Raw genomic sequence first — 24,583 nt, forward strand, 5'->3', positions numbered from 1 at the left:
CCTGTCAGCAATCAACCCTCGTTAGCTCCACAAGGTAGACATGCGCGACGTAAATGAGCGCGGCAGCTTCGGCCGCTACTCACCGAACAGTTTAGCGCCAACTCCATAGACGAAATCTTGTTTGCTGAAATGTTTGCTGCACACACGAGAATGTACACTCGCATCTTTGCCCATTCGCAGCTTGATTAACCAGGCTTCTCGTAGCTTCCTGTCTTTCGAATAGAAGTGGAAGCTTACGCCTGGTTCCGCCGCGTAAGTCAGGCATTGAGGCACAGGGCAGTAAGCGACCATGGCGAAAGCTTAAATGAACTGTAGCATCACCAACGACGACTCACGATCAAAGTGTAAAATGCTGGCACTCACTAACAACGAAAAATACAGATGATAGCGCGACTTTTAACATTTAGAACGCATAACTTCAACCGATAATCCGCTTCCGCAACAGTGAGAGGAGACCCATGATCCCACTTGCTGCGTAAGGTCGACGCTAGCGCCATTCGCTCCAGTGGTGGAGGTCGTGCCCAAAATGCAACGATAAATCGTATGACACAACCCGGAACACTGTACGACAAGCGGTTGCGACATAATTTTGGCAAGAATGTTGTCGGGAAAACAGGCGCCACATGGAGGTCAAGTGGCAACTGTATGTAGACGAATTACAAGTGTAAGATTGTCTGAAGTGGCAGTGCTCGGCTTGCTGTGTGCGTCTTACGGCCGCTTGATGACGTCACCCTATTTTTTGCCATCGCTGGGATTTTCTGTACCATCAGCGTGTACACAATACACACGCTGCCGGATTTTCTCTTATTGAGGTAGCAATGTTTTCGCATTAAAATGTCCTCTGAGGAGGGCTCATATTTTGTGGCTCGTGTGCTATATATCCTCCCACACTGCACGCAATGGAAGCGGGCGTCATCCTACGTATTACTGTCCACAATATACAATACATGCGCATTGGGAAGAACCCTGAACCCCAGCATCAGCGCAGAACTTGCGCTGGGTTCACCATTCCTATAGGAGGCCGCTCGTTAATGTTGGTTAAAAGAAGGTGTGCTTGCCTTCATTACCAGCTTCACCTGCAAACATTAAAGGAAGGAATATTGGTACAAAAAAAAATAAAAGGCAGATATATTATGCGAGACCAAGGGCCAGTGGCCTGACACACCAGAATTAGCTCAAATCCGCGCACCAGATCGCCGTCTTCGTCGTTCTCTATGCATACTCAGCAATATTAGTGGGGAAATTGAGGCGCTCTATTTGTTGTTTTGTTAAAGGACTTCAATGGGTCAAAAGAAATCCGGAGCCCTCCGCTGCTCTCATAGCCCAAAAGCTGCTCGTCGCTGCTTTCGGCCTCTTAGTAAGAAACAGCACATACCCATGACAGCGGATTGAACAGGGTGTGGTGATAGGCGGCGAAGAATATTATTCTGGACATTAAAGCCCTTATACCCCACACCCCTTCATTCCGTCCTTCCTGGTCTTTACTTACTGTGCTCCTTCCTCTTTTTTCACCTTCCTTTGTGTCCTCTTCGTGTTTTCGTTGTTCTCCAGGCGCGTAGTCCCACACACGCACTCTGAAGGATTGGTCGTGAATCAGGAGGCGAAGGAAGGCTAGCCAGAAGGATATGGTTTTCACAAAAAAATTTACTGCGCTTATTTCATCATGAGTGAGTCGATAAATTCAGCGAGAGTAAGCCTAAACTTTACCCGCTCTTTTACTGCGCCTTTTCTTATGACTACTTGTAACACCTACAAGGACGCACAGAAACCTTTCAACAGATCTTTAGTGGCGCCTTGCGACCCCGAGTGCTACCGATAACAAAGAGGGTTGTCTGCACGCAGTGCCAGCGTGCATGGGGTGTTCGCCACGTAGCGGGGTATGGCAACACATGATCGGCGGCGCAAACGCGCGCCCCATCCGAAGCTTGCATAGGTATACCACGAGCACGTGCAGGGAGTAGTCACGTGGTCGTGGACAGACTAACACGTCGGTTTGCGAGGACATATGTTATACAGCTCTCGCTGCAAAATAACGCAGCAGACAACACTCGCGGAAGAGAATCACCAGGAGTGCCTATTAAAATTGGGGTATGAGCTGAGGTCAATAACAGCAGAATGGGTAATACTGCAAGTTTCACATGGCACCCGATGTGGTACTGGTAGGAAATTTTGAACCCTAGTGGAATAACAAAAACTATTCAAAATTGTACACGTTATTTATTCTTTTGTTTCCCTCAGTTCCTGTATGCTTTTTTGCACTTCTTTGTATTTTCGAGGATCACCAATGAATTACTAACTTTAACTTAAAGTATCTCTAACACAACTCTTCGGCAGAGTTCTTGGGTCTCTCCTTTATAAAAATTCAATGTAAAACCGAGGCAAATAACAGTAAAAAATTTCTGATTCCAGACGCAAACACTCCTGTGGCTGTGTCCAAGCATGGTATCAGCAAATGATAACATGACATAAGCAGCGCTTGTAGACGATGACAACGAACGAAAAACGACACACACACAACCCACTGAGCGCAGTTGTATCGGTCCTGTGCTTATCCCATGATGTCTGAAAACCAGCTAGCCCAGCAACTTACCATTCTTAAATGACAGCACGTAGGACTGCTCAAACCGAGACCAAGCTGACGCAACGCCACCTCAGAACCCTTCTTCACTCCTATTTCCTGTGTACATGCCCGCCTGCCTCCACACCATTCCACCATTGCAGGTGGAAGTTCAATTAATCATTGGTCGCGAAAGGTTGCTCAGGAAAAACAATTTGGGTCTCACAAACCCTACCGATTGCAGCATCTGCCATCGCAGAGCAGTGGCAGATGGTTTAACTGATGCACCACTGCGCCAGGAGGGTACGAGATCTCCCATGGATGAATTAATGTAATGTCAAGAATGACCAATTCCGCATATATGGACATTAACCCATTGTCGGTATCCGCACTTTCATCCGTGAACAATGAGTCCGAACACTCGAAACGAAGTGAAAACATAAGTGCTAGATATAGCACCTAATTCGCATTCGGCCACCTACATAAACCCACCGTCAATAATTCCGTCGGTCGCCGTGGTGGCTCAGCGGTTATGGTGCTCGGCTGCTCGCCCGCGAGACGCGGGTTCGATCCCGGCTTTGGAGGTCGAATTTCGATGGGGGCGAAATGCTACAGGCCCGTGTACTGTGCGATGTTGGTGCACGTTAAATAACCCCACGTGGTCGAAATTTCCGAACCCTTTCACTGCGGCGTCCCTCATAGCCTGAGTCTCTTTGGGACATTAAGAAGAAGAAGAAGAAGTTTATTCACATCACATTACATGATGCAGGAAGCCTGCAGAAAAAGCTGCCAGAAGCCAGCTTGACAGGGCCGCAGGCCCCCTTTCATTGGCAGTTTGCGGAATGTTTGCGGAATCCTCCATAAACGGCGAAAATAATGAAGCGCCGACCAAAAGGTGTTGTCAAGATGGAAGGACGTTTCGACTTCCACACGGAAGTCTTGTTCACTGATGGAAAAATTTCGCACACAAAGCTTAAGCACGTTGTGCTAATTGTCGCAGGCATCTAGCGTACGAGGGCGGTAGATTGCCGATGTTACGGTTGAGCGTCTGATCTGTTGTCTGGATAAACAGAGACTCCAGATATTGGCGTGACATCGAGTTTTTCTCACGGCCGATAATTGCCGCTTCTTCCCAAGCGATATCATGCTTCGTGTTTTCAACGTGTTCAGCCAGTGCGTTGGAACAAGCCTTCTTTTTCTTGACATCATTCTTGTGCTCATTCAGCCGTCTTTCAAAGTTTCCGCTTTCACCTATGTAGGAGTGATCGCAGTCTGAGCAGGGGATTTTATAAATTACTCCGGGAAACTTTTCCTTTTTTAGCTTGTCCTTTACGGACACCAACTCGTGACGAAGCTTGCACGCAGGCACGTGAGCTATATGCACATCGTAGGTGCGAAAAATGCGGGCCAATGACTCGCTCACGCCTGGCACATAGGGTATTGCAGCTCGGGCACGGCAAGGTAGGCGAACGGGCTGAGCTGGTCTCGTTGTCTGCTGTATTACAGCGTTCACGAAGTGCTGTGGGTAGCCACAATTGTTGAGCTCGCGTCGCACTTGGCGTATGTCAGAGGCTTTTTCTTCGGGTTTCGAGCATATTCTTTCCGCACGACGGACGAGGGTAGAAACGACGGAGCGCTTATGGCACGTAGGATGGACTGAATTAAAGTGAAGGTATTGGCCTGTGTGCGTGTCCTTTCTGTACACCTTGAATGATAGGCGGTCATCACGTCGCTCCACCATGACGTCCAGAAAAGGAAGACGGCCAGAAATCTCCTCCTCGACGGTAAACTGGATGGAATCTTCCATGCTGTTCAAATGGTTCGTGAAAGCAGCCAAGGCATTCTTTTTGATTATGCAAAAGCAGTCATCAATGTACCGCAGGAAGACCTTCGGACGCGGCTCGAACGAAGCCAAAGCCAATACGAGAGCGGCTCCGGACGCAAGAAAAAACATCTGTGCCGTGGAACAGGCTGTGGGACGTGTGGAAAACAATCGCCGAGAAGAAGCTCGTACCTGTGCGATCAGCATACTCGCCAAGCTGCCACATCGGCACCCCACCCCACTCCTTGCTCAGGAGCGTGATGCAGTCAGGAGCCTGCGGAGCATTACGGATATCGTAATCCTACCTGCTGACAAGGGCAACGCCACCGTCATCCTAAACCACAGCGACTACGTTGAGAAAATGACGAAGCTTCTGGAGGATGATGGCACGTACATGCGACTCAAGCGGGACCCTACACTCAAGGTAGAGCGAGAGTTGCAAAGGCTTTTGACAGACGTCTTCCAGTTTGTTCACCACAGCACAGGTCGTTATACTTCACGCTCCTCTGCCACAATGGATCTGCCCCTGCTTTATATGGCCTCCCGAAGATCCACAAGCCAGGCGTTCCAATGCGACCAATAGTGGATTTTACCCGCTCTCCCTTGTACCGGCTTTCAGGCTACTTGCACAAAGTTTTTTCGCCACTCGTTGGCAAGAGACCGACTTTCGTACGCAACTCCTTTGATTTTACTGAAAAAATACGCGAAATCACGATTGACAGCGACGAGATAATGGTGTCATTTGACGTCAGATCACTGTTTACCAGCGTCCCTGTGGATCTGGCGGTGGAGGTATGCCGTTCAGCGCTTCGAGACGACGACGGACTGAGTGCTAGGACACCCATCGATCCATCGGACCTGTTGAAGCTTCTGCAGTTTTGCTTGAAGAACACGTACTTCATCTTTCGGGGCACTGTCTACAAGCAGGTTCATGGCACTGCCATGGGAGCATCTATCTCGGTCACATCCGCAAACCTCACAATGGAAGCACTGGAAAGCCGCGCTTTGGCTTCGTTCGAGCCGCGCCCGAAGGTCTTCCTGCGGTACATTGATGACTGCTTTTTCATAATCAAAAAGAATGCCTTGGCTGCTTTCACGAACCATTTGAACAGCATGGAAGATTCCATCCAGTTTACCGTCGAGGAGGAGATTTCTGGCCGTCTTCCTTTTCTGGACGTCATGGTGGAGCGACGTGATGACCGCCTATCATTCAAGGTGTACAGAAAGGACACGCACACAGGCCAATACCTTCACTTTAATTCAGTCCATCCTACGTGCCATAAGCGCGTCGTTTCTACCCTCGTCCGTCGTGCGGAAAGAATATGCTCGAAACACGAAGAAAAAGCCTCTGACATACGCCAAGTGCGACGCGAGCTCAACAATTGTGGCTACCCACAGCACTTCGTGAACGCTGTAATACAGCAGACAACGAGACCAGCTCAGCCCGTTCGCCTACCTTGCCGTGCCCTAGCTGCAATACCCTATGTGCCAGGCGTGAGCGAGTCATTGGCCCGCATTTTTCGCACCTACGATGTGCATATAGCTCACGTGCCTGCGTGCAAGCTTCGTCACGAGTTGGTGTCCGTAAAGGACAAGCTAAAAAAGGAAAAGTTTCCCGGAGTAATTTATAAAATCCCCTGCTCAGACTGCGATCACTCCTACATAGGTGAAAGCGGAAACTTTGAAAGACGGCTGAATGAGCACAAGAATGATGTCAAGAAAAAGAAGGCTTGTTCCAACGCACTGGCTGAACACGTTGAAAACACGAAGCATGATATCGCTTGGGAAGAAGCGGCAATTATCGGCCGTGAGAAAAACTCGATGTCACGCCAATATCTGGAGTCTATGTTTATCCAGACAACAGATCAGACGCTCAACCGTAACATCGGCAATCTACCGCCCTCGTACGCTAGATGCCTGCGACGATTAGCACAACGTACTTAAGCTTTGTGTGCGAAATGTTTCCATCAGTGAACAAGACTTCCGTGTGGAAGTCGAAACGTCCTTCCATCTTGACAACACCTTTTGGTCGGCGCTTCATTATTTTCGCCAATGTATTCACCCGACCAGACGAGATTTCGTCGAACCTTAGATTTCTCCATAAACGGATATCGAATTTTTTTGTAGTGCAATGAAATTCAAGCACTAAACCCCTGGACTGCATAGGAACCTCTATTTAATTTCATGTAGAAAACCTACTTTCATTTTTCTGCCACGTCTGCTAAAAAAAAAGCAGAAAACCTCGACCGAAGTGGGTGGAGAGGCTTTGACCTCGACAGCTGTGCCGCCGGATATTTAGGGCTGGGCGAGGGCTTTAGCGGAAATGTACAGGCAAACTGAATGCACCTTTTTCGCTGGGATCGCAGTCGACTCTTCCCGAGCAGCTCCACCACGCGCCATGCCCAGCTTTGCCGGCCTTGTGGTAAGCGCACAGTCCATTCGTCTTTGCATTCTTTTTTACACAACACGGCATGGATACATTTATTGTGTACGCGTATATGCCGCTCTAGAAGAAGAAGAAAAAGGGCGTCACAAAAAAACAAGTCACCTGTAGTGAACCAGTCGTCGTCTGTGTTTCGGATTGCGATGGCGACAATATGGACAATGGGGACATACTGCGAATAGAAACCAATAAAATGAGGTTATTGTATGGATGGAAGGAGATGATAGTCAGAGCTCGATACATGCTCATGTCGTCATACTGCTTCCATGAATGTTAGACTCGCTTCATATCAGGATGGCGACACATGAGGAACACCTTATTTACAGTGACGCTGTATAAGTATTCTGGTTTGGTCCTTCCCGATTCCACGGGCCCGGTCACGTGACTCGGAGCAACTGCGACAGCGGCGGTTGCTACTTCACATGTCAGGACTTATTGAGGGTTGCGAAATGCAGACCGGTTCCTCGTAGCCTGTATCAGCATCGGAGACGGAATTGCGTGCGCAAGGAGCATTAAGGTTGGCACCTGAGCTCAAAAAGCAAAGCTAATACATGCAATTCACGTACTATCCTTTTAACGGATACCGTGCCCTCAAGCTTCAATCCATCCAGGAAGGGCTTCCCATAATTGATAGTGCTGAATGGTTGATAAACAGTTTTATGGTGCAGTTTTGGGGACTGTGCGTGCAAACTCTCGCAACCGCCATCTGAGAGATTTGTGGCAAAATTCTGCTGGTGGATGATCATACTGCACGAACAAAGATACAGGCTCTACAGCCCAATGATGATGATGATAGTGACTTTTTATGGCGCAAGGCCATCTGCGGCCAAAGAGCGCCATGACACAAGGTATCTTCGTTTGCTTTAGCTGGGGTCAAAGACCCATTTCCCAAGCATTCCGCCGTGATTAAGCCGAGCATCAGGCCAGAGAAAGCTTTGTACAAATTGTATCACCTGTGGGTACCCGGCGGCAATGGGGATCGAGCCCCGCTCCTCCCGCATGCGAGACGACTGCTCAACCACTAGACCACTAGGCCAACCACTAGGCCACTGCTTTCCCAATGCTGGGAAATTATTTGTAAAGTGGTTTTGCACGATTGATTTCAACATTAGAAAAGCATTTAGACAACAGCATGATCATAACGCTTAATATGAACTTTAAACTAACGTCTACAATACAACAAATCGCGGTACTAGTTAATCCTTGACACTATCGTAACAGTCTCATGAAGCATGTTACGGTTCTGCAAATTGCGCAACAATTTTTTAACTTTACTACAAGCATCGATGCTCTCTGGGATGTTGGAGCTGCGTAGCTAACCAAGCCTAATTAGTTGCCGCGTGTATCCAACGAAACCGGCAAGAAGGCATTAGGGTTCACTCATGAAAACTGCTTCCAATGCACGTCGTATAGCGTTGAAGTAGATAAACCAGCGCAAACGGAGTGACCGCCTTCCTTCGTCCTGAAGGCAGCTCTCCTGAGCGCCTACTGGCTTCCCCGCCATGTCGGCTCCGGTGGCTTCACAGCCTACGCGATCGGCCTCGGCGCCACGGTGCTCGGCTCGGTGCTGCTGTGGTGGGCCCTCCATGGAAGGCGCCAAAAGCGGGAGCCCCCCGGGCCCAGGGGACTTCCCTTCCTGGGTAGCTTCGACTTCAATAAACCCGACTTCTTCCACACGAAAGCGACCGAGTGGGTCCGGAAATACGGACCCGTTTTCAGGTCAGTACGCCGTCCTCTTCCAGGGGGCAATGTTTCACCTTTGTAAGCAACATCACTTTGCCGGCGCTGTCTCCTTTTGGGGCACTGATGTCGTAGCTGGCATTTTAGAAATGACACAGCTGCGCCTGTGGAGACCTATCGTGCTGTTCATTTTGAAACAGCGCAACAAAGACGGGACGTGGAAACTGAGGTGTAAAGACAAACAAGCGCTGACTAACAACTGGGTTTATTGAAAAAAACACGCAAAATATATACAGAGTTAGGAAAGACTAATCGCCACCATAGTCAACTCATGCCACATGTGACGCCAGATATCCAATCTCCCCTTCGGAAAGGGCGACCGATGGGCAACTAATGCACGTTGCGCCTTTCTCACGTATAAGAAAAGCTTCAAAAACTTCTCGCGTCATCTTATCACAATGGCGAAACACGATATTAGTGTTCTTATAGTCGGGGGTACATTTGCATTTCTTGCAACGGAATGCACCTTTAGTGAGAGGGTCTCCTTCTGTTTTTCTTTTTTCGTACTCTTTTTCGTGTTTACATTTGCACCTTCTGCAGTGGACCGCCACGTGTGACAGGGGGTCTTTTTTTCTGGTGTTCTCATGTTCCATGAGTCGCTTGTTTATGCATCTTCCTGTTTGGCCAATATATGTGGCGCCACACGAGAAGGGAATTTGGTACACTACCCCTACCTCGCAAGGTACATAAGGGGAACATGGCGCACCTGACAAGCCCTTTTGTTTCCCTCCTGCCTCTGCCTTACCTGTCTACACATTCTGCCTAATTTATGGCGCACCTGACAAGCCCTTTTGTTTCCCTCCTGCCTCTGCCTTACCTGTCTACACATTCTGCCTAATTTATTAGGCAGAATGTGTAGACAGGTAAGGCAGAGGCAGGAGGGAAACAAAAGGGCTTGTCAGGTGCGCCATGTTCCCCTTATGTACCTTGCGAGGTAGGGGTAGTGTACCAAATTCCCTTCTCGTGTGGCGCCACATATATTGGCCAAACAGGAAGATGCATAAACAAGCGACTCATGGAACATGAGAACACCAGAAAAAAAGACCCCCTGTCACACGTGGCGGTCCACTGCAGAAGGTGCAAATGTAAACACGAAAAAGAGTACGAAAAAAGAAAAACAGAAGGAGACCCTCTCACTAAAGGTGCATTCCGTTGCAAGAAATGCAAATGTACCCCCGACTATAAGAACACTAATATCGTGTTTCGCCATTGTGATAAGATGACGCGAGAAGTTTTTGAAGCTTTTCTTATACGTGAGAAAGGCGCAACGTGCATTAGTTGCCCATCGGTCGCCCTTTCCGAAGGGGAGATTGGATATCTGGCGTCACATGTGGCATGAGTTGACTATGGTGGCGATTAGTCTTTCCTAACTCTGTATATATTTTGTGTGTTTTTTTCAATAAACCCAGTTGTTAGTCAGCGCTTGTTTGTCTTTACACCTCAGTTTCCACGTCCCGTCTTTGTTGCGCTGTTTCAAAATGGATACGTACCAACTTGCCCAAATTTCTGCTTTACTCTATCGTGCTGTGTTGTTTGTTAGAAATCTTCTTATTCGTTCCTCTCGTGAAGTTTAGCTAAAATATTAGTTGAGTATCAAATAATTTCTTTCATTGTTGATTGTTTACGTGACAAACACTAGTACATGTTCGCAAATACCAAAAAAGAAGGTGGTCAGAACTTGGCACTGTGTTACACAGATGTAATACATACGCATAAACTTGCATGCTCAATAAAATCAACTACAAACACCTCCTATTGTAATGCAAAAAAAAAACACATGGAGGCACGGAAGGAAAAATATGAACCGGCCACTTTGATGAAAAGAGCTTGGTGAACATTGCACGTTAATCTGTGTGAAAGAAGACAGATATATAGGAGAGTTCACGATGGTCCCCCCGTAATTTCTATGCACAGATGTTATTCACGGCTTTTTTATTTTCAACAGTCTGTGCCCGTAATCTCAAACACATACAAGACCCATTAGCATTCTCTCTAGAGCATAGAACGTCATGCCCTTCGGGTATACATATAATTGTCTCGAAGCACTTCAGCAGTTGAAGCAATTCCTACTGCCGATGGCCATCTCCTTCCGATGGACACAGCCGTTGACACGCTAAGAGTGCATGTCCAACATCTCTCCCGCGTACCTCAACACCACCTGGCTTCCTTACCGGCACAGATACCACATGGAACATTTCGAAAGGTTACTACTGCTCATCAGACTTATGTACCATCACAGTTCATAGCGGATCCAAGACCTTTGTCTCTGCTGTGGTGCCTCCGTGACCTTCATGTGCTACTCAACTTATCTCGATCATCAAGCAGAGGATGAGACTCGGTGAAGTTATTGCACAATTTGAAATATAAACTGGCGCTTGTTGATGAAATTTACACTTGAAAGCACTCGTGAAATAGGGGATGCTCAAGAAATAAAGAGCTCACGTGCATGTGTGTGCCTATATGAAAGTAACTTGTGTCTTTTATGTCAGTTTCCAATTTCACTGTGCCCCAATGAGCTAGAAATCTTCATTCCCTTTCTCTTGGTAAAAAAAATGACGGTGAAAGTAAAATGCATAGTGTAACCGCGCAAAAAATCAAGAACACGGGAAAGAAAAAAACAGATCGGAAGAGATGCGGAGTTTAATTCACTTGTAATGCGCCATTTCTGCTGTCTGTTTCTTCTTGTCCGTCTCCTTTTTTGCGAAGTCAACTATGTATTCTGCTTTGAGTCTACAACTAGTCCGCCTTTTTTTGCTGGCGGAGATACCTTTACTGATGAGTGCTCCGAATTCCAGGGTCATTATTTGGCTCAGGCTCTCCCGGCCAAAATTGGCATTGCCTAGATGGTGAACGTGGGAGTTTTTGTTCACGACACACTACGCGGCCTGAGAATGTCCCTCAAGCAAGCTACTATTATTGTCTGCAGTGCTTCATATGCTCAATCAGTTTTAACATCACTCGGTCGCACCCTTGTTTTGCTAGAGGCCCGTGTGCAGCCCAATGTGGGTGCACGTTAAGGAACCCCATGTGGTCGAAATTTCCGGAGCCCTTCACCACGGCGTCCCTCATAGCCTGAGTCGCTTTGGGACGTTAAACGCCCATAAACCGACCAACCTTGTTTTGTAGATTCAAGATGGCTGCTGTCAACGTAGTCGTCATCAATGACTACGATCTCATCAAGGAAACATTCTCAAGGCCAGAGATTCTGCACCGCCCGACGCCTTGGATACTGAAGGACACCACAGCAGGTAAGAACAGTGGGCTGTCTCCGGCTAACCTGAATGTTCGGGTTCGTGCATAGATTTCAAGGACGTAAGTACGAAATGGCAGTGTAGAGTATTTTTTATCTAAGCTGTATGCTGGAGTTCGGTTGTTTCGGTGCACCTGCAGGAAGCAAGTTTCAGGTAAAGGGTTTAAACTAAGGTAAACTGGGCCCCAATTCATAGATTTTCTACGACGACACTGCAGATGAGTGCGGAGTTCCTCGACTGAGCTACACGCTGCCTCCTTAAGGGCGTGATCGACCATGCGCTTTCACTTCCGCCTGTAGTGACAACGGCTAATTGAAGGGCGTTTGCGGCTTGACTATAGCGACACTGACACAACTCTCATACTCATCAATATCAAGTGAAATGAGTCCATTGCAGAGCAAAGTCCCTTTCTAATGACCCGAAATTATCTCTGTCTGGCTCCAGCCGCTGTCACGCTATTCCATTAGATGCCTCAAGCACGTCAGTCATCTTGGCCGCTCAAATCAGCTTTTCTCTCACTGGCTATCCTTTCTGCCTCTCTGAACGGTTTCCAGTCCAGCGTACTAAATGCTCTGTCCACGTCAATTTCTTTTTAATTGCAGCTCGTAAATCCTAACTCGTATTCGCTCTCTAGTTCAGACTGTATGTTAATTTATCTCTTTGTGTTAGACGTATGATCAAACTCTCACCAAGATTCGCAGCACTAATTTCAGCCTGTTGTTAGCCTATGGGTTTCTAACTCACAGAGTATACTGGCAGGGTTCAGCGGTTACATGCTTTCCGGTTCCAAGAATAACAATAAGGCGCTGTTCATATTTAGTATTTAGGGCTAAATGCTCATCACACAATTTTTATTCACCTTCTGGTAAATGTTTGTGATCTCTATTTATTTATTTATTTGCCTCGATAGACGTACTCATCACATACTTCCACTTCCCCAATTACCACCGCGAACTGTTGTTTCTTTGCAGAGCTATTAAATCTTTTGTGCTATTTTTAAGCATCCCATTGCACTTCGCATTCCTAGGGGTTCAGTCGTTATATGTGGATCATCACCGGAGCTGCTAACCTGGACAAAATCGCCGGTGAACCTGAGGTTGCGAATATATTCTCCACTTAACGGACAAACGAACTATTTCATTTTGGCGACCGGTGCAGGGCAGCCAAAAAGAACACCCTTGTGGTTAATATCGCTGTCTATCCTCCTTCTCTTGATCTCTCTCTATCAGTGTATAACGTAGAGGTCGCGTTTCTCTTCCCGACAGCCCCTTTTCAAGTTTATGTTATCACTCTCCTAATGCAGTGGTACGGTCTAGATCTAGTCTGCGTAGAAATTTCCTAGCATATTGATGTAGGCTTAATTGATGTCTTGGTTATGCAGTGCCTGCACCACAAGTTTTTGCTGGTTTAAATGCTTTGACGTGATATATATAGCCCATATATTAAAATGCGTGTCATTCTTCGAAATTCTGTATGTATCAGAAGCAGCGACATAAACCGGTCATGAAGGATCGCACAGAGGAGAACACTATCTCTGTGCTTTTATTCCCTGCGTGCTTACAAGAAGTGTTTCCATTTTCCAGAGTGGCGCGATTTCTTCTGCCTTGTTGGGCGCGTTGCGTGGCAGTGATGTTCACCCGAGAATCGTTCGTTAACATTCGTTCGAACACACACAACGATGGATTTACGGCGCGTACTGTCTAGGGGCTGGGGGGGGGGGGGGGGGGGGGGAGCCGACTGTGCAGCCTGTTCGTGCCCCTCTCCCCCCGCCAGCGGATACGGGCCGGTGTAGTTTCTTCGGCTACTAGGCTTTGTTTCGGTGCAAAGCCAGCGGTGAGAATGGGTTGGCCGGGTCCCATTCTCTGGGGATGCGAAACGCCATGGCATTGGCAGCGGCTCCCAGGCGACTGTAAGGGCCTGTCGCGCTCGTGTGGTCCGATGCCTGAGCGGAGGCAGGCCTGCAGACACACCAGGCTGGGCCCACGAAATCCGGCACGGAAGGCATGTGAAAAGTCAAAAGGTTTTCAAATACATGCAACTTCCCCCCGAACGCGGGGGTGTGCACGTCTGGCGACCGACGCGTCGGTTTCAGGTTACGGAGAAACCAGGTCCGCGCGGGGGTTTACAGCAGCCAGGCTCCTCGGAAGCGATGCCTGGGGGAAGCGGCCTCACGGTGGACCGCGGGGCCATTGGGGTCATTGCGGGACAACGAGGTAGAGGGGCGAAGTACGACCAGTACGAAGCACGTCGATGTTGTGGAGTACCGGCGGAGTAGGCCCAAGTCATCTCACCCTAAGCCACGTTCTTGGTTTGTGGCCCGGTCAGCCCAGCCTTGAACACCCCCCTCAGTAGGCGCGTAGCAAGCTAGCGGAGAAAATAAGTGCATGGTTGGTTGGTCGGTCGGTCGGTCGGTCGGTTGGTTGGTTGGTTGGAAGCACAGGTCGGCCCCCCGGAGGTGTTAGGTCATGGTGCCGAGGGCCAATAGGCTGACGACCTAAGCCTCTATTGGCCGGATCACACGACACATCCTTCCGGTGTCTGAAAACCGCGAAAAGCACTCGACGGTTAGTAGCTGGCAGGTTGAAAACAAATCCTGAAAGTCGTGGAGGGGCCCGAAGTAGCTGACCCCGGGTTAGGTTTCCCTGTCTCCGGCAGTCGGAGCCCGTTCGCGCATCCCGTGAGTGGGGCCGCGCCATTGGGAAATCTTGGCGCCCTCCCTGCCCTGGCCAGGCAGGCCAGCAATGGAGTCAAGGCATTCGAAGGATGAGAGCAAAAAACTCGCTATCCCCATTCCCATCCCTACGCCCATAACCCCTTTCCCGACAACCACACATCCTATCCATTTCACCCATCCTCTCTGCTACGTCCCAGGGGAGACCAGGGTAACTATGGGTAACTATGTAGCTTCCTCCCCCCTCATTTTTTTCATTTTCCTCACCTACGGGTGGTACAGTTTGGCCATTGCCCTCGGGCCTTTTCATTTATTTTCAAATTGAATTAAGCCTGTTAAACGTCAGTGGTGCAGGCAGGGGCTTATCATTTTTCAATCTTTTTAGGTTGCCCCAACCTAACATATGTCTAGGGGCGCTAAGCGCTCTTTTCTAGCCGCACTATGGCTGTCCATTCCTTAAGCATGAGCTGGGGTGCACGCAAACACAACCTTCAAAGCGTAAACGTCATTTCACCCTTCCGTCGGCACATGCGTCATTCGGGCGTTGCGGCTGCTGAGCAGTGTGAAGGGAGAATCGGTGTAACAAACGCAGTGCTACGTGCTGTCGCATGTATACCATGAAATCTTCGCCGACATTCCAGAGCCTTCAGAGACCCGCAGGATGCACTTCGCTTCCCGGCTCCCAGATGGATGGCATTCCTGCAGAAAATTTCGGAATGTTTGGCTTCAGGTTCGCAAGACGTTAGCCGGAATGTCGGAAAAAAGCAAGAGCGAAAACTAGACGAGGGTCAGAAGAAAAGGCAGGAGACATTCAGCAGCGCCAGCACAAATGTTTATTGAAGTTGTTATACAGAGCGTATATAAAGGGAAAGCAGAGCATGAGCAGAGAAGAGCAGTTGAGGCCCACATATCAAGCAAACGGGGCTTTCTTAACAAAAAGAACTTAAAAATGCCCATTCAACAGAATACAGGCGTAAAGAGGCATCCCTCATGCAGAGATGCATGAGTTATTCAGCAGTACCAACTAGCCCAGCAGCATGCTCTCCTGATTTGCAGGAATGTGCGAAGAGTGAGAGCTAAACGCACTCCATGCTTAAAGCGCGCCGGAAACCACCGCTCTGGACAAGTCAGCTATTGACGCCCGTCGTGAACAAAACTCGAAGCGGCGGCAGATGCGAACCAACTGCAGCGCAGGAAGCAGCAGTGTTGTTTGCCGTGTGAACTTCGTCGCATAAGTTCGTTCAATGTGGGTCGGTCGTAACGTAGCAGCGATAAGCGCAAGATATATGAATAATTGAGAGCATTAGGGGATGCTTTTGTCAGGCAGTGGACGCAACCAGGACGAAAATTATGACCAGAACAGTAGGAATTATTGAACAAACTGCGGGAAACGTTCTTCACTCTTAGTGAAACAGCCGTCGTCATAAAGCTTAATTACTGAAAGATAACAGCTGAAGGTAATACTAGCCTTCAATCACCAACCCGAAACGGTCCAGAGTTTCCATAGGGGTGTAGAAACGGCACTGAAGAAGACAAAAAAAATGGAGTTCACTATTTTAGCCGGTGACTTCAATTCTAACCCACGGAAAAACATTAGAGACACGGTTCAACACGAGGCACGAGGTACAACATATAACGTTATTTGTTAATCTTAACATCAGCTTAACGTTCTGATTGCACATGTAATGTTATGGAAATTAACGAAACAATTCTTCAACAATAATACATAGTAGGCGTGTGCTACCTGGGCCCAGCCTTCAGTTTCCAGCCGTCAAAGACCGCCAGCGAAGGGTCGGGGCGTGTTGAGCAGCTTGTTCATCGTGTGCTCGCAGGCCTGTCTGTTCTTGGCGGTCGAGAGTGGAAGGAAAACCGCCGCTTCGTCACGGAAGCATTCGTGGACCTGGGCTACGGCAAGCAGCCCATGTGGGACCGTGTTCAGGCACGTACCAACACTTGATTTGTTCGCTTGAACCCAAACTGCGATTGGGAGGACGGATTCAGTGGTATGCCAAGTGATCTTTTTGCTGACGACGTCACAACGCTTTCGGATAATCTGCATATGGAAGTGTCCACAGCGCACACGAACTACTGGATGTTTGTTCAACATTTCCTTTCGGGAAATCAATGAACTTAGTTCAATATCGTATGTAAGAAACAGTATTGGCGCTAACGCGTTACAAGTAACGCCGTTACCGGTAACGCGTTACTTTTTTCGGTAACTTAGTAACGTACTCGTTATCATTTCGGAACTGTAACGGGTTACTACTTATGTTAACATATTTCGATAATTGGAGATGTCACGTTGCTAATTCTCTCTTATACCAATTGTCCCTCACTCCGCCCCGTTTTTCAGAAAAAAAAAAGTGCAGAGGACCTAAAGTTATGTTGCCAATAAATAAAATGTACAGGTGCTCTCGACGACCCTTGTTGCGACTTGCATGCACGCCAGAAAACACCTGCCCTTGACGACTCACTCGACTAAAATGAAAAAACAGATTACCCTTAAAGCACGAAGCACGTGCACGAACACGCATTCACACACTTGCCTTCACCTACCTTCCCTTCACAAACTACTCACACGCACAACCCTCTATGAGTGGAGGCATGCCGAGCATTTTGGAGCACCACATTTTCCAGAATTGCTGCAAATTCGTTGAGAGCTCAGCGATGTTTTCTTTTTGAAGTTAGAATTGATGATGTTCCAAGTTTCATTTTGTGTTTAATGTCACATTCAGAAAATGGCTTCACCGTGTGCCACAGAGTCAGAAGCCATCACGTGTAACTCTACAGGCAACTTTAAGCCACTATATCATGGCTAAGCTAGTGCACATTTGTGCAAAGTATTCTCGGTAAATCCAGATTTCGCGTGAAATCTTTGTTTGGGCGGAGAATTTTTATGTGCAATATCAGCTTTATAAAATTGTTATCATGAATTCTTGCAGCGAAGACGCACTAATTAAAATTTATGGCCATGAAGTAAAGCAAAGTAAGGTGCAGTACTTTTTTTGGTAACGGTAACGGTAACGCGTTACTTTTTCTTTTGCTAACGTAGGGCGGTATAGCGTTACTTTTTTTTAGCGTAACGGGTAACGTATTTGATTCCTTTTTTTCTTTAACGCTTACAAAACTGGTAAGGAAGGAGGCCAAGTGGGCGACTCCCGCTCCCCTTAAGCTTGTGAGCAGGGAGAATTTTACTCGAGAAAAACATACTGGCCCATAATTTTTTTCCTTAAGAGAGTGTTTAGCAATTGTGTCATGGAAGTAGGATCGCCATCTCGATCGTGCCCTTCGAGCTGCCCACAAAAAATTGGCAGTGGCTTTGCACGGCTATGCCAGGATATACGTAGCGAAAGCTAAGGCATAGCTTGGCTAGCCTTGGTTAATCTTGATTGCAAGTCCAGGTTACTCTGGTTGTCTGGCTAGTTGTTGTCACGTGGTTGGTCACGTGGTGTGGTGCGACCACGGTGGGACTGCGAGAACGACGAAACTGCGAGTTCGTGGCCAATGCAGCTTTCGCTACAAAACATCCATGACTTTTTAGCTCATCTCCTGCTTAAGTGTCTGCTTAAGGTGCACTGAGCCACAAAGAGAACAGCAGGTCCGATTACACGAACAAATTTTGTGCCTCCGTCTGCACTGAAGGTGAAAATGTTAAATTGGCATTATCCTTCCGAGAGAACTGCGTTTAGAACAAACGGAAAAGCGCGCTTTTGAATCATTCGCAGGGAGCAATCATGGTTGAAAGCGTATGATGTATTTATTCCCTTTACTACTGGAGCTGTACCTACACATTTCTTCAATGGACCCTAACAGCGAGCACTGAAATAATAAAATTGAGAAGAAAATTGTTCTTTGAGGAAAGGAAATGGCACAGTAACTGTCTCACATATCGATGGGCACCTCAACCGCGCCGTAAGAGAGAGAGAGGGAGGAGGGAGTGAAAGAAGAAAGAGAGAAAGAGGTGCCGTAGTGGAGGGCTCCGGAATAAACGCAGGTTGACTAGAGCGAGCAAGAAAGGGAGGTCTTCATCATACCTGCCACACGGCTCATACGAATTTAAGATGGAGTGATTCTGCACCAGCAACGTACCAGAGCGAATTATCAGCACGGTGTTGATTGGTCTTTACTGCCAATCATCTCTCGTTTATCTGAATGACGCCAGGTACGGCTTTCTGATCTTGTTTTTTTAAAGATGACAATAATTACAGCAGGAACAAATAAAAATGGACTCTAATGCTATCACTGAACACTAGATGTAGGTATCAGCAGGCCACGACATCAATAGGGGCAAGGCACGCGCCCTAGCAATCGAAAAGAAGTTATTTCCTTGCCTTCACATGAAATCATCAATCATGCATACGACTGGCCACACTTTCAATCGCAGCGCTTCAAATCTAAGCGACGTATACGCACGCTCACTGCGCCTTGTTTTCAATCGTTTTTACATTCCTGTCTTTGTCTGTATATTTAATTAGAAAAGACGCTACCATTCGGTAGCCAAAACGTCGTTTTATTTTTCTTTGTTTTATGGTCGGCGTCTATATTTTCACTTTTAAATATTATTGCCCCGACCAGACGAATTTTTGTTAAACTATCCAATTCGTACACAGTTCTCGTTATCAACGTCATGTAAAAGGGCCCATTCCCCTACGGGCAACTGTCGTTTCATGGCCACGTCATTAGCAAGTACGGATTAACATCTGACGCACAGAAGACAACCTCCATCGTGCAACCCCTTCCGGCGACAGGCACGAAAGCTGTTCGCGTGAAAGCCGCCAATCGTATACCCTTCAAGGAAGTTCAATGTCCCTAGAAATCACAGATAGACCTGGCCCCCTTGCACGATTGCGCCGAGTCTGAGATTCACCCTGATGCAAGCGGCCTTGGCCTCGATAGCGTACTCATTCAAAAAGAAGACACCACGTCAAAATACACTGGAAACATTAGAGACACGTCATTGCCCACACGAGGCGCTCGTCAGAAGGGGAGACGCCGCACAAAAAGAGTGCCGCGCGGTCATCAGGGCTACATCGACATTCCGGTATTTTCTTTAAGGAGTACAGTTCGAGCCTGTCAGCGACCATCACGCTTTGTGTTGGATTATCAACTTGAGATACCCATCGGGTAGCCTCTCTCGCTGAACAGTGCACCTCCGAGAGCGTTATGTCGCTGTTTCATACGGGCCTCAAGACAGAGAACCTAGCTCACGGCCGTATGTTCGTCGCTGTATTTGTATACAGTGTACTACATTGCCGCTCCACTCCTATCCCTTCTTATTATTGCTGCCCCCTTTCTTTCCGTCTCCCTGCCCTAACCTGCTGGCTACGAACCACAAAACATGTGTAGCCACAAATTTGTTTAATCTCTTTTTTTCTCGCGCTTAACCGGTTCCCCTGCACTCTAATACAATGCTTACAGGCGCTCAGGGCATTGGGTAAATTAATCTATAAGAAACGCAGGTTTCCAGGTGAAGAGTAAGACGACACGGGAGCGTATATGAGCATTCAGCCGGAATGTGAAAGATGTTTGTCGCCTGACAATACGGGTTTAAGGGCACACCGTGGCGTGACTGCCACGTGGTGCTTGTTGGCAGGCGGAGGCCCAGCACCTAGTCGACACCATCGCGAAGAGCCAGGGCGCCGCCTTCTCGCCACGCGACTACCTGGTCCGGTCAGCGTGCAACAACGCGGCCATGTTCCTGCTCGGCCGCCGCCTCGACCTGGACGACCCCAGGCGGAAGGACATGGACGACCACCTGGAGGGCTTCCTGCTGGGTAGCGCGGCGTCACCCCTGGACGCCCGGCCGTCGTGGCTCAAGGCCCTCGAGCGCCGGCTCTGCCCCAGATCACCTCGGGTGCTCATAGAGGATCTCGCCAAGGACCTGGAGGGCATGTCCAAGTACGTGCGCGCCCTCCACTACGGCGTCCCTCGTAGTCTGAGTTGCTTTGGGACGTAAACCCCCATCAACCACAAACCACGCACTCTTTGGCAGTGAGCCACTTCCCAGCCAGCACAAGTAATCGGCCCAATATAATAAATGTACTGGCAAAGATCTGTCCTGCAAAGGACCAGAGTGAAACCATTCCTTTCCAATATTGTCCCGATTATCTGCGCTGCGCGGGTTATTCATAATAATAATAATTGGTTTTGGGGGAAAGGAAATGGCGCAGTATCTGTCTGATATATCGTTGGACACCTGAAACGCGCCGTAAGGGAAGGGATAAAGGAGGGAGTGAAAGAAGAAAGGAAGAAGAGGTGCCGTAGTGGAGGGCTCCGGAATAATGTCGACCACCTGGGGATCTTTAACGTGCACTGACATCGCACAGCACACGGGCGCCTTAGCGTTTTTACTCCATAAAAACGCAGCCGCCGCGGTCGGGTTCGAACCCGGGATGCGCGGGTTATTCACGTACCGGGTGTTTTAAAGAACACTTTCAACGTTCCTAAAAATAGACAGCTCGAAATAGAAAGAAAATACTTTCAGGAACTTACTTTCTGCTGCGGAGAACGTGAGAATTTAAAAATTACGCTACTGACATAAGTAATTAATAACCGCTCGCTAACTTTAATAAAAACAGCTACAGTCTGGTCGTGAGTACCGACGTTCAGTTCGTATAGCCGCTGCAACGCGACGCTATATCAGCTTCTGAAAGCTTACAAAAAGCCAATACCTGAAGCCCTGCAGACAGGAAATCCCATGGTGTTCTCAGCATAAAACCGAAACTGAGCGCATGAGGAGCGCAGGAAGTTGATTGTTAACGTAACACCAAATTTTGACATGTCCCAGTGCCCACGGCGCCTAATTCGAACCGCGTGCCCTATTGTGTACCTCGGCGTTCGCTCTGTTGCGCATGGATGATTTCAACGCGTCACCAGAGGACGTTGCATTTGCACAGAAGTTTCAGTACGCTTCATGCGATTCATGAGTTTGTTTTGCGTGCAGAAAAGCGGCGATTTTCTCGCGCTGCAGGGCATGAAAGAATTACTTCTTCGTTTCAAAAACTGATACGGCATCATCTTGCCCGCGCCTACGAGCCCCTCTTTGTCATTAACCACTAGACATTGTTGATTATATCTTAATTAGCGAGCCTTCATCATTTAGCTAGCCAATCAGCACTGCTTTTCATGTGCCTGACATCTGCCGAAACTCGCAGTAAGTTCTTGACTTTGTTTGTTTCAACCTTTTTTGGGAAACTTTTAAAAGTGCTCGCTGAAGCACCCATTAAGTTGTTTCCGTGACACGGCGCACATGTGCTACAGACGCCGTAAACCATCTGTGCTCCTGCTTATAGGTTTCACTTTCAGTTTATTACACACTTTCTGCTTACAAAAGAATATACAGGGGATTGATAGTATACAAGAGGAGCTCTAAATTTAGCTTAACTGTATGGGTGACCTCCTATTAGCCCCCTAACGTACATAATTTTTTTTCGAAAATGATACCGAAATGTGATTCTGTACCCGTGCTGCCATCTGTCGGGAAAAAAAATAAAATTGATGGACTAGCCCTAATCTCCTTAAACCGGACACAGAGTTCCAGAAAACGCACAAGCTGAACTCGTCACAAGCCGGAAAAGAGCTACCTTATGACGAGCCTGGCTCGTCCAAGTCCGCTAGGGGGTTAAAAACTGCACAGTGTGGCGGCTTCAGGACAAATGAGAACTGTAGAAAATACAAATCAAAACAGAAATTACGAAAGTCGCCGAAGGACTGAGAAAAATCCTTTACGTACTGTAAAACGTTAGCGAGGCGTCACTGACACAGGCTTTCTAATTTGTAAGATCTGCCTGAAATATTTCTCGCACCAAACTTTCTGTCACTGTCTTTCTTGAAAAACCACAATATTAAGAAAGCACGACTAACACACGCAACACAGTTACCTGAGCAATTTGCGTCTTTTGCTAATAACAGCCAATGCATGCACCCATGCAAACCGGTGACGCGGCGCCTTGTTTTTCTTGTGTAATATTCTCCAGTTTATAACAGGCTTTCAGAACCACCCTGAAACAGCGCAGTCGGCATAGCCTTTGTCATGCATGCCTTTCCCCAGAGCCAACCTTCTGACCTTTTTCGCAGCTAGTTTCAGTACACAGGGTGGCTAGTTTTTTTCGAGGCGTGGAAGACCACTGGCACTTAATGCCTGCTGGCAACTATCATGATGTTATACGTACTTTCTGTACATACGACACAACCTCAGGATGGCAACAGTCTTCTCAGCCAAGCCCAGTGTGTGTTTCGTGAGCTTTTAACCGTATGTAGGAGGCTGCGCTCCTGGCAAAGCACTGCAGTCCAGCGTAGAAGACTCATTTTAATTGCCTGCCAAAGCTTTCGTTTATTCAACTTCTGCAGCTAATTCTGCAGGCAGAGAAAAGCTATCACCCTGTTTGGCATTCCAGGATCCACAACTAGCCAGCAGGACTTTTTTGTTAAGACGAAGGTTGGGTCACTGACCAAGTAAAAAAAAAAGGAAATGAAAATTGTTTTTTTGGGGGGAAAGGAAATGCCGCAGCATTTGTCTCGCATATCGGCGTACACCTGAACCGCGCCGTAAGATAAGGGATAAAGGCGGGAGTGAAAAAAGAAAGGAAGAAAGAGGTGCCGTAGTGGAGGGCTCCGGAATAGTTTCGGCAACCTGGGGATCTTTAACGTGCACTGATATCACACAGCACACGGGCGCCTTTGCGTTTTGACCCCATCGAAACACAGCCGCCGCGGTCGGGTTCGAACCCGGGAACTCCAGATCTGTTACCGAATGCCTTAACCCCTGATCCACCGCGGCGGGTAGTCAAAAAACGAAAATGACGTTTCGGGTCCCATGCAGGGTCCTTGTTCACAATAATACTGCCTCGAAAAAAGAGTAAGGCTATATAGACTATAGGTTATGATTTCCCATAGATATCTACGGGAAAAGATTACGAAGGATGCTGAAGCCCATATTGCCTTCCCCTTTTTCCAAGGCAGTCTTATTGAGAACAAGGACCCTATATGGGACCCGAAATGTCATTTCCGTTTTTTTATTTGGTCAGTGATCCAATCTTCGTGTTAAGAATGCTTCGCTCTGACCACACGGTGTTCCGTGGAACGTTAGAGTAGTACAGGACTCTTGTGCTCCGAGGCAGTAGGGAACAAACTACTTCCTGTCTGGAAGGCGCTGGACAGAAGTCTAAATTATGTAACATTCGTAACGAAGTTCACATATAAAAGGTAAACACTGACCATGCCCGATTGCTCGCAGTGCTGGTTTAGCACGTGAGATCTGTGCCAGTACTATCTCCAGCGTTGAGGCATGCTTACCAACCAGAGATCCTGTGGCGGTTCCAGAATGAAACTACGGCGCGCTTTAAAGGGAGCAAGCTACTCGTACAAAGGAAACATGGAAGGAAATCCGAGACCTTCGGACTTGCGGCTACGTGTTTCCACGCGGTGAGCTAACCACAGAAAGGGTTAGACCACTGCGCCACAACTTGCTTTTTTGGTTCGAAGGAAAACAAAAGCCTAAGCACTTTTATATAGGTCCTTGTGAGTCTATACGAGCAGAATAAAAATTCATAGGGAGACTAAATTTCATTATGTGTTGGCAACGAGATAGCATTAGCAGCTGTTGATGCCTTTACCGGAAGAGACATTACCTCTGGTCTGGTGGCGTGAATTCCCTCCAGCCATTGGGCGAATTTTATGAGCGACGACGCATTTCTTCCCATGGCGCAAAAACAATGAGAGAATAGAGTATATATCCAATAATTTTACTGAAAGTAAGAAGGGGGTGGGTCAATTATTGCTATGGGCGGACAGGTGAAGAACACGCCACTCTTCAGCACACTCATCTGTCATGAGCGGAACAGCGCTCAGCATCTGCGCCCTGCTTCAGCTCGCCAGCGGCGGCTCAGTCGGGGCCGGTCCTCAAAGCATATGCGTGGACCAGGCATTCTCTTCTGTCTGCGAGTTTCACAGATTGAAGGAAGTGAGACAGCCTTGACATGTCATCAGGCACAAATAAATGCCGAGCGGATATTCCAAACGCGAGTGCTAAAAAAGCAGTAATACCAGTAGAATAAAAAATACGAAGTTCGTTATCACTTCTGAAGAGCGGTCATTTCAC

The 24,583-nt window shown here is 47.9% G+C and overlaps 1 protein-coding gene across 1 annotated transcript in view; it reads left to right on the plus strand.

The window, feature by feature from the left end:
* Positions 1-6,694: 6,694 nt before the first annotated feature.
* The window catches only part of LOC144106598 (cytochrome P450 2J4-like), a 35,428-nt gene continuing 17,539 nt past the window's right edge, over positions 6,695-24,583 (plus strand). Inside the window, exons 1-5 of the mRNA XM_077639445.1 lie at positions 6,695-6,801; positions 8,291-8,541; positions 11,689-11,810; positions 16,317-16,423; positions 20,078-20,382. Of these exons, the coding sequence (XP_077495571.1) occupies positions 6,703-6,801; positions 8,291-8,541; positions 11,689-11,810; positions 16,317-16,423; positions 20,078-20,382 (884 nt within the window). The 5' untranslated portion in view covers positions 6,695-6,702. The remainder of the gene's footprint in view (positions 6,802-8,290; positions 8,542-11,688; positions 11,811-16,316; positions 16,424-20,077; positions 20,383-24,583) is intronic.

This window comes from Amblyomma americanum, chromosome 10 (assembly GCF_052857255.1).
Source record: "Amblyomma americanum isolate KBUSLIRL-KWMA chromosome 10, ASM5285725v1, whole genome shotgun sequence".
NCBI classification, from domain to species: Eukaryota; Metazoa; Arthropoda; class Arachnida; order Ixodida; family Ixodidae; genus Amblyomma; species Amblyomma americanum.